General features: G+C 39.5%; 1 protein-coding gene across 1 annotated transcript in view; it reads right to left on the bottom strand.

The window, feature by feature from the left end:
• Positions 1-15,547, bottom strand: part of CSMD1 (CUB and Sushi multiple domains 1) — a 998,673-nt gene that overhangs the window by 248,255 nt on the left and 734,871 nt on the right. Inside the window, exons 11-12 of the mRNA XM_081189289.1 lie at positions 12,820-12,923; positions 11,417-11,529 (exon numbers count right to left, since the gene is read on the bottom strand). Of these exons, the coding sequence (XP_081045415.1) occupies positions 11,417-11,529; positions 12,820-12,923 (217 nt within the window). The remainder of the gene's footprint in view (positions 1-11,416; positions 11,530-12,819; positions 12,924-15,547) is intronic.

The raw sequence follows: 15,547 nt of genomic DNA, 5'->3' as shown, positions 1-15,547 counted from the left end.
AGGAATGACAGGCGTTAGTCAAATCTCCCAATCTACAGCCTGCATTGGACTGCTTCTACTTTGGTTGTTTGCACAAGAGCCAGTACTTTATGCACATGCAGAACTATTCATTTATCTTGTGAATTCATTGTGCAAACCCCTAACCTCAAGCTATCACAGGATTAAGAAATGTAGCCACTGCTAAGCAGCTGTGTTTTAGATGCTACCAAGAAGCTTCCTTCCATATATGAATTGCTCTAGTTGTATTAGGGGCACCCAGGGAAAAAAATGTGTAAAAAGCAACTGAACAACAATCTATGTAGAGGGTGAATCTGTGGTTATTCCAATTACACAGCATCAATACTAATTGCAGTTCAACACATAAACAGTGAAGAGAAAGCCTATTAAAGTATACGATCAACACAGAATAAACAAAGAGTTTTATGGTACTTTAAAGGCTAACAAATTTATCATAGAACAAGTTTTCCTGGACTAGAATCCAATTCATCAAAAGCTTGTTGGCATGAAGGGAGAAAAAGCCTGCAAAAGGTGGAGTTAAATGGCAATGAAATACAAGAAGTAGCTTGTAACGATTCAATTAAGAGTTTAAATATATGCAAAACAAGTATAGTGACCATTAATAATAGCAGCAATTGGTTCCAACACAATCATCTTAGCATTACTAATAAATTCACATCTGTACTGTAGTGGAATTTTTTTTATATAGACTGATAACTCTTGTCATTAGTTATTATTTAGCCACTACACACTAGAGTTTCCCTGTGAAATTCTTCTGTTGGAGAATGGCAACTTGCCACTGGCACTGCCTTTCAGAAATGGGAAATTGCCAAGACTGCCATTCTGCAACAGAATGGCTGTTGTTCTTGCTGAATCTGAATTAACGGGACCACCCTCCCGGAAGGTGATCGACACAGTGGTGTTTGTCAAAAACCAAAAGAAAATAGTTAATAGGATACTTGACAGCTTAAGTGTTATAGGAAGAATATCTGTTATTTTAGCTTTCCTTTTATGTTTCTCTGAACAATGTAAAGTACTACAATTCCACAAATGCATGGTATGTGTCTACCGAAGTGAAATGTTACAGCTACTCATCTCCCTCCTATCACTTAGAGAATATGAGAGTACCATTTTTCATGCTCAGTTTTAGCTCTGTCCAAATTATTTATAAGCACCACTGGAGTTCACAATTTCATTTTTAGCTCTGTAAAGGAACACAAGAAATCTAATAAACCAGGCATTGCAGAGCACTTCTCATTGTGACAACTACCTTCAAGATGCTAATAAAGAACGAGGCTGCATTTATCTGGGAGAGTTTATGATTTTCCTACTAGGCAACTATAACAAGGTGAAGGTAAAGGACCCCTGGACGGTTAAGTCCAGTAAAAGGCGACTATGGGGTTGTGGTGCTAATCTCGCTTTCATGCTGAAGGAGCCGGCGTTTGTCCACAGACAGCTTTACGGGTCATATGGCCAGCAAGACTAAACCGCTTCTGGTGCAAAGGAACACCATGATGGGAGCCAGAGCACATGGAAACACTGTTTACCTTCCCTGCCACAGCAGTACCTATTTATCTACTTGCACTGGCATGCTTCCGAACTGCTAGGTTGGCAGGAGCTAAGACAGAGCAATGGAAGCTCACCCTGTCATGGGAATTCAAACCGCTGACCTTCTTTCTGATCAGCAAGTCCAAGAGGCTCAGTGGTTTAGACCACAGCACCAGCCGGATCCCGACTATAACAAGAGGATAAGGTGGTTGGGTGATTATTATGGGTACCTGACAGTGCCATTGTAAACCTCCGTGCCCCAAACTAGGTCTGGGAACACATTTATCCATGAACAGAGGACGTCTGTTAGAAATTGTGCCTTAAACAAGGACAGTAGGACCATTCTTAAAATTGGCCATGAACCTGAGAACATAAGAAGAGCCGCCTAGCTGCTGGATCATGCCACTAGCCCATCAAGTCCAGCTTCCTGGTCTCACAGTAGCCACCCAGATTCCTGTGAGAAGCCAGAAAGCATGACATGAATGCAACAACATTCTGCCCATCTGCGGGTCTCGGCAATTGTTATTCACCAGTCACCATGGCTATTACCTGTTGATGCTGAGTATCAATTCAAGTCTTTCCATAGGACATACAATTTTGTCTAGCTCAAGCCCATCTATTATATGGCACGGCAGCAGTGGAAAACTAAAGCTAAAGAGTCAAATACAGATTTAATCAAATTTGGTACCAAAATGTCATAGCAGCAAGTACCATAACAAACGGCCTCAGCCCAGTATACCTGAAGGAGCATCTCCACTCCCATCATTCACCCAAACACTGAGGTCCAGTGCCAAGGCCCTTCTGGCGGTTCCCTCACTGCAAGAAGTGAGGTTACAGGGAACCAGGCAGAGGGCAGAGGTAGTGGTGCCCGCCCTGTGGAATGCCCGCCCATCAGATGTCAAGGAAATAAAGAACTAGCTTACTTTTAGCAGACATCTGAAGGCAGCCCAGTATAGGGAAGATTTAAATGTTTGTTGTCTTATCATGTTTTTAATATTCTGTTGGGAGCCGCCAAGAGTGGCTGGTAATAATAATAATAATAATAATAATAATAATAATAATAATACTTCGTAATGTGCATAAACATGTTTTGTAACTTAAGAACTCCTTCCTTTCTGATTGTCAACTGATTAAGGAAAACAAGATTATTTAAGGCTCAGCCCGTGCCTTAGAGGCTTCTAGATGCTAGAACTTTCCCAATCAACTTTGCAAATGATATTGTTAGTGACGTGCCAGGGCTTAAAAAACACATGGCCTCCTCCACCAGCACAGACTGACACTCACTGCTGTTGCTTCCACCCCTTCTCATGCAAGGGGCATGGCTTGCTCAGATTACGCTGGTCATGTTGCTGGATAAATACAGTGGCTTAAATGCTTCTGGGAAGCTCTCAAGCTTTTCATTTCTGACAGACTATACACAGTGTGAGAAGGCAACAATGAAACTGACAAACGTGCACTTTAACTGAAAACTGAAAGTGGGAGGCAGGTACTGGGAGGTCTCTTAAACCCAGACATGCTATCTAAAGGACATCAAGGAAGATCTGAAATCCTTATCTCCAATCTCAATGCTTCTGTGCTTAACACTGAGATCTGAGATAAAAGATCCCTCTAATTGCTCTCCAGATCAAGAGAAAGCACTCTGCCTGCTCTTATGGATATCACTCTCTAAAGAACAAACAGATCAAGAGATAAAATTCTTAGAGCTGGTATCACAATTCCTTTAGCAGATGGTAGATGTGTAGCCATCACTTTCTAGATCCTCTCAGCCCTTTTCAGATTCAGATCTTAAAATCACCGAGTTAAGATAAATAAATGAATTAAGTCTTCCCAGAATTCAACTGCAACTCTTTTTTGCATCTGCCTTCATTCTAAAAAACAAAACACTATTTTGAAGCAAATGTGATGTTTCTGTTCAATACATCTGTAAATGCTATTGACTCAAAAACTAAACTTATTTGTATCTATTCAGGAAAGTATCATACAGAGATTTAAAATTCCACATTTTCCTAAAACTGAATGCCTCTACTATAAGTTTCAGTGTCTTGGAGTGTGAAGTCCCTAATCTCTGCTCTCTCAAATTCACATGCATCATTTAGTACATTAGGATGACACAGTCTTCTCAATCATTTTCCCACACAGCAGGCCCTAATTTCACAAACATCCTGTTTATTGCAGTTCATTACCCTTCACATGTAGAAATCTTTACTCTATAACGTTCCATGAGCTCCTGGTTCGCAAAATGTCAGAAGTGGATATTTTAGGAAATCAATCTTTCTAGGAAACACCATTACACTTGCCTAACAACCTTAAAAATGAGGGATATTTAAAGCAATAGAAACAGTGTTTAACTTCAGGAAAAGAGTAGACATGCTTCTATGTGCTAGCTAAAACATGCAAAACTAGGTACATTGGATATATTAGTAAATGCAATTGGACTTACAAGCTTTTTAAACAAGTCCCTTTGGTAGGACGAGACAGAAACATAGATAAAATGTTTATATGTGCCTGTTGGTTAATAAGCTATTGCTTACTTTGCAGTAAAAAACACATAGTTTGTGTGGAGTTTTCCTACTGTGGATAATACCAACTTTGTCTAATCAGTTCACTAATGGAATGAGAGAGCAGTGAAAAAAAGGACTGGTCTTCGGAATACACTATGCAACAGGTGGAAGAATTTTTGTGGCAAATCCATTGCTTATTTCCGTATTCTAACTCATAAAATATTGACTACTAAAAACTGTTTTCTTTAGAAACCTGCTTTCCTTCATAAATACATTTTCCTAAAATTATGTTAACTTACCACTGTCTAAGGAGTCATATGTTTGTTTCCTTAAATAAGTATTCTGAAAGAAAATACCCAGGCAGTGATGTACTTCCTAGTCACCCATTTCATTTAGTCAAATCATTTGGTGCTTCTCTCCTTGAGAGGCGGGCTACTAAAAGTAACACGATTTAGAAAATGAAAACAAGGAGGCAATATGGAAGGTGAACACATCACTTATTTGAAGCATCGTATTTGATTTTTATCATCAGAATGTAGGTGTCACACATCAAAAAGCTTCAGACTGAAGGGCAAACTAATTTTTTCTTACTCTTCCTAATAAAAAGGACCATTATAATACAGAAATGTTATTGTAGAAATTGAATGTAATACTGTTCAAGCTAATTGAATAAACAAACATAAAGAAACAGAAAAAATGCGGAAACTTAGCATCTAGATCAAAAGATTTTGCTAGAATTATTTTCAACCAATGTTAGGGGGAAAGGCTGTGTGTGTGTGTGTGTAGGAGAAAGTAAGTAGGTAACAATGTAACAAAAATAATTTGAGATGTTTCCTTCTTTTTGTGGTGAGCTATTGGACTGACACCCCACTTACATCTTTACACAGAGCCATGGTAATCCTTTAATTCCATTTTCATTAATATTAAACCTGGTGTCCAGCAGGATAAAAATAAATTGCTTTGGTGTCAAGTAACCTGGCTGAAGTGATGTGTACAATTATTAATATTCTTTCATTATTCCTTTTTAGACAGTAGCAAAATAGTAGGTCATCAAGGCTGCAAGCCAAAGATCTTCAAGGAACTTAAAGCACATGTGCAATTTGAGAGCTGAGGTGGGAAACCCCATCAAGCACCTTACAGTTTTGGGACAGCTATATGAATACTAGAACTCGTGTGAAAAATTCAGAACTTCTGGATCAGGTTAATTGGGTTTCACTTATACTATGTGAAACTTATCATAGCCCAGGCTTCAAACAGTGATTCAGAGTCCAGGGGTAGAGACACACTAAGGGGGTTTAACAACCTCCAAACTGGAAACACCCTGGGCAACAGCCCTGGGCTAGGACCTTCCATGGAGCCATTACCTTCACCCCAAACACGTTTTGATTTCCTCTCCATCTTCTGAAGGCAACACCTAGCTAGTCACCACTATGTGGAGTTCAACATTTCAGGCACTAGGACTTCCCTTGAAGCATGTCCATCTAGTCCAAAAGGGTAGATGCTGGGTTAGGGAGACTGGTTTTAAGGGCTCAGCTGGGCACCAGACCATGTTGGAGCAAGTTGTATGCTTAGAGCCATCCAAGTCAATTTGATCCAATCTGATCCTACTAGCTATTGGCGGCGTGTTTAATGACAGCCATCCCTATGACCAGAGAAGAAGAAGAGTTTGGATTTGATATCCCGCTTTATCACTACCTGAAGGAGTCTCAAAGCAGCTAACATTCTCCTTTCCCTTCCTCCCCTACAACAAACACTCTGAGGTGAGGTGGGGCTGAGAGACTTCAGAGAAGCGTGACTAGCCCAAGGTCACCCAGCAGCTGCATGTGGAGGAGCGGGGAAGCGAACCTGGTTCACCAGATTACGAGTCTACCACTCTTAACCACACCACCACACTGGCTCTCCTTTGACCACCTTTGGCTGTTTTCTGCTGCACCTTCAAAACTCACTCACAGTCAGGGAAATATTGATAAGGAAAAAGACAATTCCCAAAGAGGATTGAATGAAATATAAATATGTCCCATTTTTTCTAAAAGGTAGCAAGCTGATCTAGCAACAAATTAAAAATAGGAATGAATTTGTATTTACTCTTAACTGAATTATTATTTCCAATGCTAGCAACCAAAGTATATGTATTACATTGCTGTAAGAAACAAACAAACAAAACTGGTTGATATTTTTTTAAAAAAAATCAGACTGCATCTTATGCAAAATGCTTAGCATTATACATTGCACAGTACTTTCCTGCATAGCACTGAATGCATATTTTTTATGATCACAGAATCAAGAATAGTATTATTTGAAGCAGTGCACATTATTACACCTTGTCCCCTTTGTCACTGTCTTTTCTTAAGTCCAGGTAAACATTGTACAGAACCTACCATGCTGCTATTACATTGTTGCATTGAAAAACATTTGTCCAGGCATAGCCTATACATTAGCTATTACACGGTTAAAATTATTTCCAGGGCAGAGAGCAAACCCTGGTAGAGAAAGTCATAATGAAATTCAGCTACAAGCTAAGACTAAACAAATAATTCTAAAATGACTGTAATTTTTTTAAAAATAGTTTAATGGTTTTAATTATCATAGCACTTTAAAAAATCATCCACAAAATGTTTAGCGAATGCTAAAATAAGAGTACTTCTTGGCTGAAATAGGCACCACAGTCTTAGATTTGTAGTATTATTTCTTAAATTACATACTAGGTTAAAAATAAAATATAGCATTTCTCGTTAGCAATTTCTAAATAAGTCTTAAAAGCATCTTTCCAACTCTTCCTTCACTGCAAATTTAGCAGTGTATGGTTTTATCACAGTACAGTTAATCAGATAGTGCTAGGCTGAGTTTTTTGGGTTTTTTTGAAGACTTCAAACAACAGAATTCAGAAATGGTTGCATAATTTTGTGAAAGATTAGATGAAATTGCATTCTGATTGTTCTTATTAAAATCTGGGAAATTGACAAAGCTAAATATAATAAAACTCATTTCACTGTCAAACATGAGTTTGCCTGCAAATGTTGCAAATACGAGCCATCTTACTTGGAAGCATTCTTTAGCTATGTATCTAAAAATAGGCTTGTTTTTTTGCTACACGGCAGCCCAGCACGAAGGAAATCTACTTTAATTTACCCCCTGCTGCTACTTAAATAGCTATAGCAAATTACACAAAACATGATTTGTAGGAATACATTTTATCAACAGGTGCAGTGGATTCAGAATTTGACAGCTCAATAGGATTTTTATTGACAGAAGTGACTGAAATTCTACTGCATATTATTTGTTCATTCCCCCTGTAGGACAACATTGCATTTACATTGCACCTGAAGCAAGAGGTGTGTGTTTTTTGGTCATTCTTTGCAGGTGAAAAGAAAAAGAAAAAGAAGTGTACGGGTGCATTGCTTTTATTTATTTTTTATTTCGAGCTGACTCTAACAAAGCCAATGCACAGCTTGCCCTCACAACTCTCAAAATTGGTTCCAGAAAGTTGTGTGTAGAGCAGGCATCGTTCGTTCAGCTCCCTGAATGACTTTGTTGGATACAATGCTTAGATAGTTTGAAAATTATTTATTAATTCAATTTATTTATTTTTATGTATTTTTTTTTAATTTATACGCTGCCCTTCATCTAAAGATCACAGGGTAGTTTACAATATAAAAAACACAAAATGCATAAAATAATCAATCAATCAATCCCTTCCCACAGTGACATTTAAAATGTCATGAATCATTTAATCAGCCAAAGGCCTGGTTGCATTGAAATAATTTTGCTTGGTTGCCTATAGATGTGTTACGGAGGCGCCAGGTGAGCCTTCTTGGGGAGAGCATTCCACAAAAGGACAGCCATTGCAGAAAACGCCCGTTCTCATGTAGGAAGCACACAAAGAAAGGCCTCAGGTTATGGTTGCAGGGTCCAAGTTGGTTCACATGGGGAGAGGCGGTTCTTGAGGCATTTATATCCCATTACATCCCACCCTTTTTCTCTATGAAGCACAAGGTGGTTTGTACGGTCCCCTCCACCACTAATTTAATCCCCATAACAAGCTTGTGAGGAAGGTTAGGCTGAGAGTGTCTGACTGGTCCGACGTCACCCAGTGAACATCACGATCAGGTGGGGATTCAAATCCTTGTCTCCCAGGCCCTAGTCCAACACTCTAACCAATACGCCACACTGACCTTCCTATGTTCATGCAGCTTATGACCTAACAATGGCAAGCTTTTGAATCTACTGTAATAGTTCTTATATTACAATGAACAATAGGTAAAGGTAAAGGGACCCCTGACCATTAGGTCCAGTCATTACTGACTCTGGGGTTGCAACACTCATCTCGCTTTATTGGCCAAGGGAGCCGGTGTACAGCTTCCGGGTCGTGTGGCCAACATGACTAAGCCACTTCTGGCGAACCAGAGCAGCGCACGGAAACGCCGTTTACCTTCCCTCAGGAGCGGTACCTATTTATCTACTTGCACTTTGACGTGCTTTTGAACTGCTAGGTGGGCAGGAGCTGGGACCGAGCAACGGGAGCTCACCCCACCGCGGGGATTCGAACCGCCAACCTTCTGATCGGCAAGTCCTAGGCTCTGTGGTTTAACCCACAGCGCCACCCGCGTCCCTACAATGAACAATAAAAACTTACAAATAACATGCCACATAAACAGGGATGTGAGGGACTCAGTCTGAGTAAGCAGGGAAGCCCAAGGCAGATCCTTCAATAATCCCTCCCTGAAAACAAAATTCTTGCCATCGTCATTGCAGACATCATGTTTTGAAGATCCATGCAATAGTAGTGAATAGAGCCTTTCAGCTTTGAGAGGGACCTGGGCATCATGGTGGGCCCCCTCCTCTATCAGTGGGCCCTGGTGGGCTTGTCTAGCTGTAGGGGCAGCACTCAAAGCAGTGCTCATCTAGCCATCCTTTTAATTTTCCACAATTCACCAAAACTGCACATTACTGAAAATATGTGAATAACTAAATTTAAGACTGGAAAAATAAGAAACTCAGAGAGTTGATATGGACAGATCCTTCTATCCCTACTCTGCCTAGAAAAAGGCCTGTCTTGTCTCATCTGTTCCCAGGCTTTCTCTATTCCTACCTTAGTGCTCTGTACCGTAAGAAATATTTTGAATGTTCTTAATCTGTTGGAGGGGTTTGCTTTCCAAATTAGATAAGTAAACACCACTAATGAGCAACACAAACATTTTCCCTTTCAGGCTCACACACAACGGCATTGAAATATTGCTCTCATTACTTACTAATAAATCCTGTACCTGTTTTGTCTGACACGTTCTTAAGTACTTGGCTAAAAACTAAGGTAGAAGAACCAAAGCCATTTTTAATGTGAGCAGTGTATTAATTAGGAATCTTTAACAAACTCCTTGGGGAGGCTCACCTTAGAAGCCCCCCAACACCAGAGTTGGGCTGAACTGCTACAATATGTCACCACATAAAGCCAGCCAGCCAATCAGCAGATGTGGAGCACTTCAAAGATAGCAGATACGCCATTTTGTTGTGGGGAAAAATCACAAAAAAACCAAGATTAGCTCAAAGGTAGCTAAACTACACAAGAAGGCTCCTGCTAAAGCACGATGCTTGTAGTATGGAGCTTTGTTAGCAAACTTTGCAAAGCTACAGCACTATGCCCCATGGGAGTTTCTGTTTCTAAGGAAATGTAGATTATCCCTTTGCTTTTCCTGAAAGGGCAAATTCTGCTTACCTTAAGGTTGAGGTGCAGTCTTATCAGACCATACACCTGGTAGCTACAGCTCCATATAAACAATTTCTTCATTCCTTTTTAGCAAGCAAATTCTTGGACTCAGTAAGACGGTCATATCATATTACACCATTTCCTACATACACTTTATGAACATTTCTGCTTCTAAAATCTTGGAAAATGAACTGGACAGTACAGCATTAATCCTGCATGACGCAAAGAAAACTGAAGCAAAAAAAAAAAAAAAATAGCACATATGTTTCTTATCAACATACCCATATACAGTACATGTTTTCCACCAGCATATCCCCTGCAGCAGGGAGGGTGTGAATTTGAATAATGCAAACACAGAGAGGAGGGCTGATCACATGGGCCTTTCAATGGTAATAAGAATAAGGAATAAGTGCTTTTGTGATTTAGCTGCAAAAGCACATAACCCCTTTTCCATAGACAGAACCCTCAAGGTTGCGGACTACATATAAATGATGGAACCATGTGGAAAGAGCCGACTGCATAAATACTTACCAAGGAAATAGTACTCAGTGAACGACCCCATTCACTTGTGCCCTCGCATATGATTCACTCATAGAAAAGATGTCCCAAAGTTTCTGCAGGCCTGTCTTGAAATGTTAGGAATCTGACCAGAAGCGGCGTGATGCAGAATTATCCAATTAAGATTTAGGGGTGCCAATACTATCGCAATCAATCAGTAGAGAATGGACTAGGAACATAGGAAGCTATGTTATACTGAGTCAGACCTTTGGCTCATACTGCTCAGTCTACACCGAGGTCCCCTCTAGCTATCCCTTGTATTGCACATTGATGCTATCAGAGTTGTCACACACAAACTCATTTTCAATACTGTTTGCACTTGCAAGAGTTTTGGGGAAGTCACAATGCTTCGTTTCCGGTCAATGCATATCTTGTAACTTGTTCTTATCCCACAATTGTCTGCTTTCTTTTATCCCTTTTTTGTTGCAGTATAGCTCCCAAAGGCAGCAATAATTTGCTAGCCTTTGCCAAACAGAGAAACTAATAAAGCAGAATAAACCCACCAATCAGCTAACCCTTTCCTCTCCTGCTACAGTCCTGGGCTAACTCTCAGAGAAAATGCCTTATCTCCTGCAATTTCCCACTTCATTCAGCAGGGTCCCATGACCCTCAAGACAGCCTTTTGGGGGCACTTGGGGACTGCCAGTGAAAAGATGGAGGAGGGAAGTCAGCTTCTAGCTACCTCTTTCTACAGATCGATCTCTGGATCCATTCCTATAAGAACAGCGGGTGTTTTTTAATGATCCACAGACAAACAAAGTATCACTCCTAACAGCAAAGTTTGTGCCAACAGCACTGTACCCAAAACGGGGCACCTGAGAAACAAAAGGTACGTATTAGTATGCTCTGGGGAACCCAACGATGTATAAAAGTACAGTTAAACAAAGAAAGAAAGACACCTAAGGGGAAAGCCTTAATTCTGATGGAAACTGAGCTTGCTCAGGAGTAATGGAATGTAGTAGCAGTTTTAAAAGAAAAATGAATGAGGTGCAGCAGGAGTGGGTTGAAACAGTACTGGCTGTAACACCCAGTTCTAGTTTACTTTTCTAGCACAGACTAGTTGCGTTCTTGCCTAGAGTGGCTTCATTTATTCATTCTAACAGAAATTTACCTTGATATACAGCTTTGAATCCAGGTGAGCCAATGCTGTCATCCGACTGCAAATGGAGCCACATTTGGTTGCTCATGCTCACTATGAGATCAGGGACACTAGAGCCAGTCAGCCTGTAGATAAAAGAAACAGTAGCATCATGCACAGACACAAGTGTGACGCCTTGTCATATCTGCATTATGCTCTTCAACTTGTGTCTTCCAGTTACAGAGTGATTGCTCCACGACGACTCCAGGTTTGGGAGTGAAATGTCACGCTAGAACAAAGATGCTAAAGGAGGACCTGCCAGTTATAAGAGCTCTATGAAGTCACGGCAGGTAGCGAGTGATATGTTTGCATGTTGAAATCAGAGGCTGGCATGAGTCGAAAGTGTCAACTCAAATGGCAGGTGTTGGAAGTCCACGGTGAAATAAGGCAACTTGTAGACAACACAAGATTGTCAGCAACAATCTGGGTAGAGATAGCAATTACTGGATTTTATTAAGGAAGCCAGAACATTCTGTTCTCTCAAGAGAGGAATGCGGTGAAAGCAATTGTCCTTATTTAAATACCTCCGCAGGCTCCTGGCTTTCTACATTATGTGCACTTTCCGTATGAAATCTGTGACACTTAATGGATGCATCTAGCAGCCTATACCACCACTCTTTTCTTGCACAATTTGCATCGTGGAAGGAGCTCCTAAACTTTCTGCAAACATTTTCTTTTAATAAAAAGAAATCCCACTAAGAGGGAAGTCACTCCTTCTGCCCTGAAAAATTACCATTAGCATAAGCCCAAAATGCCAATGCAAGGCCCATAGAAGTAATTGTTCCTGAAGGTAACTGAGGTAGCCTGTGCTCTTTGAACATGCTCATTTTTTTGCCCAGTGTGGGTCTCAAATCCATGACCCTGAGATTAAGAGTCTCATGCTCTACCAACTGAGCTATCCCTCCAACTATCACTGAAGTCCCAATGTCCTTGTGATGAGCACAATAGTTAAAATAAAGCTGTACATCTCAATACAAAAGGCAGTGAGTGCTCTTCCTCAACACTGAAAATTATGGGTCTTGGGGTCCACCCAAGCTTACTTTTTAGCTAGAATTAACAGCAGGCCTTTAAAAATATTAAGAATAAGAAGCACTAGTTCCATCTCCAAAATCTGGATGTGCACAATGTTAGCTTTTTAAATATATATATATAATTTTATGCATTAAGTGGTTTCACTTGTTTTCCTTCCCGTTGTTGTTCCATCCCAGTTCCTGCTCTGTGAATGTACTTTCCAAAGAGTCTTCAGACTTAAAAAAAAACAACAACTGCACAATTTAAGCTAAAAATGAATTTTAAAAACGAAGTCGTAAAAGTCGGGATCCTTTCTTCGAGAAGGTAATACAAAGAGTAAAACATGAATGTTATTGTGTACTTACACATACAACACTGTTCTGGTATCTCCCACTTTTCCAGCGTCACCTACTGTCAGGGTGTCGTATCCTCTTTCTAGCTCAAATTCTTCAAAGGCAAGCTTTATGACCTGTTAGGATAGGAAAGGACCACATTTGTCAGCTGATCACATTTTTTGCAACTGTGCTTTACACTGTAGTATCGTTATTTTAAGGGGGCGAATGATAATTTTTTGGGGGAAATTCAGTGAGCGGTTCAAAATATATAGATTTGGGTGTGAAGAATTCAAATATGCCATACCAATAATATTTTTTTTTCTAGGACAGCATTTGGCTTGGTAAGTCTACAATTGGTGAAGAAGCACATAAACCGGTTTTTGGAAAACCAAAGAAATTTAAGTTCACCTTCTAAAAATGCCAGGTAATGCTAAATAATACAAATACTAATAAATTCTGTTGGTCCTGTTGGCATCTGTCTGTCTTGAGAGACATTGGGGTGCATCTCTGGGGATGCAGGCAAATGCTAAGGAATAAACCCTACACAAATCCAGAGTCGAGTATCTGAGGTGGTTGTACGGTGTCTCCTTCCAGCAACTCTTGCAACAAAGCTGGTGTCAAACATATTGCTCTGCTTTCATTTGGACCACATCAGCAAGGCCAGAGGGCAGCCCAGGTGCTCCACACACACTGCCGTGGCTTGTACCATGGAAAGGTCACTTAGGTGCTGCTACTGCAGCAAAAACAACATGGAAGGCAGCAGTTACAGTGGTACCTCGGGTTAAGAACTTAATTCGTTCTGGAGGTCTGTTCTTAACCCAAAACTGTTCTTAACCTAAAGCACCACTTTAGCTAATGAGGCCTCTTGCTGCCGCTGCACCGCCACTGCACAATTTCTGTTCTCATCCTGAAGCAAAGTTCTTAACCCGAGGTAATATTTCTGGGTTAGCGGAGTCTGTAACCAGAAGCGTATGTAACCCGAGGTACCACTGTATTAGTTAAATTATATTAATAAAGAATATAACTGCAAGTACATGGCAATCTTTAAAAAAAAAAAATTGCAGTTTAACACACAAGCTACTTATCAAGCAAAACTACATTTTATTAATTTAACCGAACTATCCTATGAATTCCCAAGTCATGTTACAACCTGTTAACACCCTTCAATTTTGGAATTTGGAAGCTGAAAAAAATCAACATGCTATAGTGTAGTATACATTTGACCAAGCTGGGAATATTTAATAGTGCAGCAGTGTCTCGGGTATAAAAGTTTTTGATAGAAAAAGAATTACTATCTTTTAAAAAATAATAGATTAATAAAAGTAAACACAGAGAGAAGTATCTGTCTCTAGGAAGTCTTTGAAAATTAATGTTTTACGGTTTGCAAGACTACAGACATATAAAATGAAATATATAATCATTAAAAGATTTGTAGTTTTATATTTTTCTGCTGCTCACATCATAGCGGTATACATTTTTATAAAGCTCTGGACATGCAATTGTATATAAGTTCAGAGATTAGCAGATAGTATACCACGATGATATGGAGAACAGAAAAAAGAATATTGTATATGTAAAACAACTTATCATTTAAAAGCAAAAGGATTTTATATTATAATGTAATACAATTTAATAAATCAGGTGAAGGCATTTGAAAAGCACTTAGAACATGTATATATCATCAGTTTCATGTGAAAGAAAAGAAGGGTTTGAACAGCAGGATCAGGTATTAGCACCACAAGGAAATAAATGTCTTATCATTATTTAAACCAATTCAAAGTTTTGTTGTCAAGCTCATCAAGCCCTGAAGGACCTGATGCAGCGTCCAAATGACCAGGGAATTATAATCAAAATAAGATGTCCTGCATGTGGTCCAATCCAAATGAGAAACTAGGAGGCTGGTAACAAGATATTCTTGGTAGTGGCATACCATCTATGGAACTTCCTCCCAGGAGGCTTTCCGTCTGTCCACACATTTTGAAGCCAAACTTCAGCAAAAAGAAAGAAACAATGCTGGTTGCAACAAATATGGGTCAGAACAGATCTTGCTAACTTTCTACATCCCTTGTTGAAATTAAACTACTTTCAACGGGTCAACAACAATGGGTGTAGCAGTGGCTATTTTCAGGCTCTCATAAGAGCAGGATGTCAACAAGAGTTGTTCAAATATGCTGGAAGTCAATGAATCCCTAAACTGCTTATATATAGTTCAAGAAACTCTTAAACTCTTAAATTGTGTGATCATTTGTGAGCTGAATATCATATGTGTGCATTTTTCATGGGGGTGGGGTGGGGTGATAACTCTAGTTTTCTCCCCCTCTCTGCAGAGCGAAGCCATTTTAAAAACACAAACAAAATACCAATTTTTCAGTTCGTTGCTGCCTTTGCTGAGCAGACATATGTTTCAAAATGACTGATGTGATGTGCTTTCATAACAATAATATAATCCAGAACCACAGTAACTGTGCACGGGTGAATATTTACACTTGTATTGAAGAAGATAAAAAAAAAAAAACTAGAAATAATTTTAATGGGATCCAAAACATGCTATTTGTGTAATAGTTAGTTGGCACGAAAGAAAAGAAGTCATTATAAAATCAAATCACATACAAATTTGTTTTGACCGTATGCCAGAGTTCAGTGATCTATTACGTGTGGACGTTTTATCCTTTGTCTTTGTAAACCTGTTACACTCACACTTAATTGTTTCAGTGGAAAACAACTTTTAAGGCAATACTACAAAGGTTTAAAAATACAT

This window comes from Podarcis bocagei, assembly GCF_964188305.1.
Source record: "Podarcis bocagei genome assembly, chromosome: 3".
NCBI lineage: Eukaryota > Metazoa > Chordata > Lepidosauria > Squamata > Lacertidae > Podarcis > Podarcis bocagei.
Note: the sequence above shows the minus strand (reverse complement) of the source record. Positions and strands in the feature narration are given on the sequence as shown.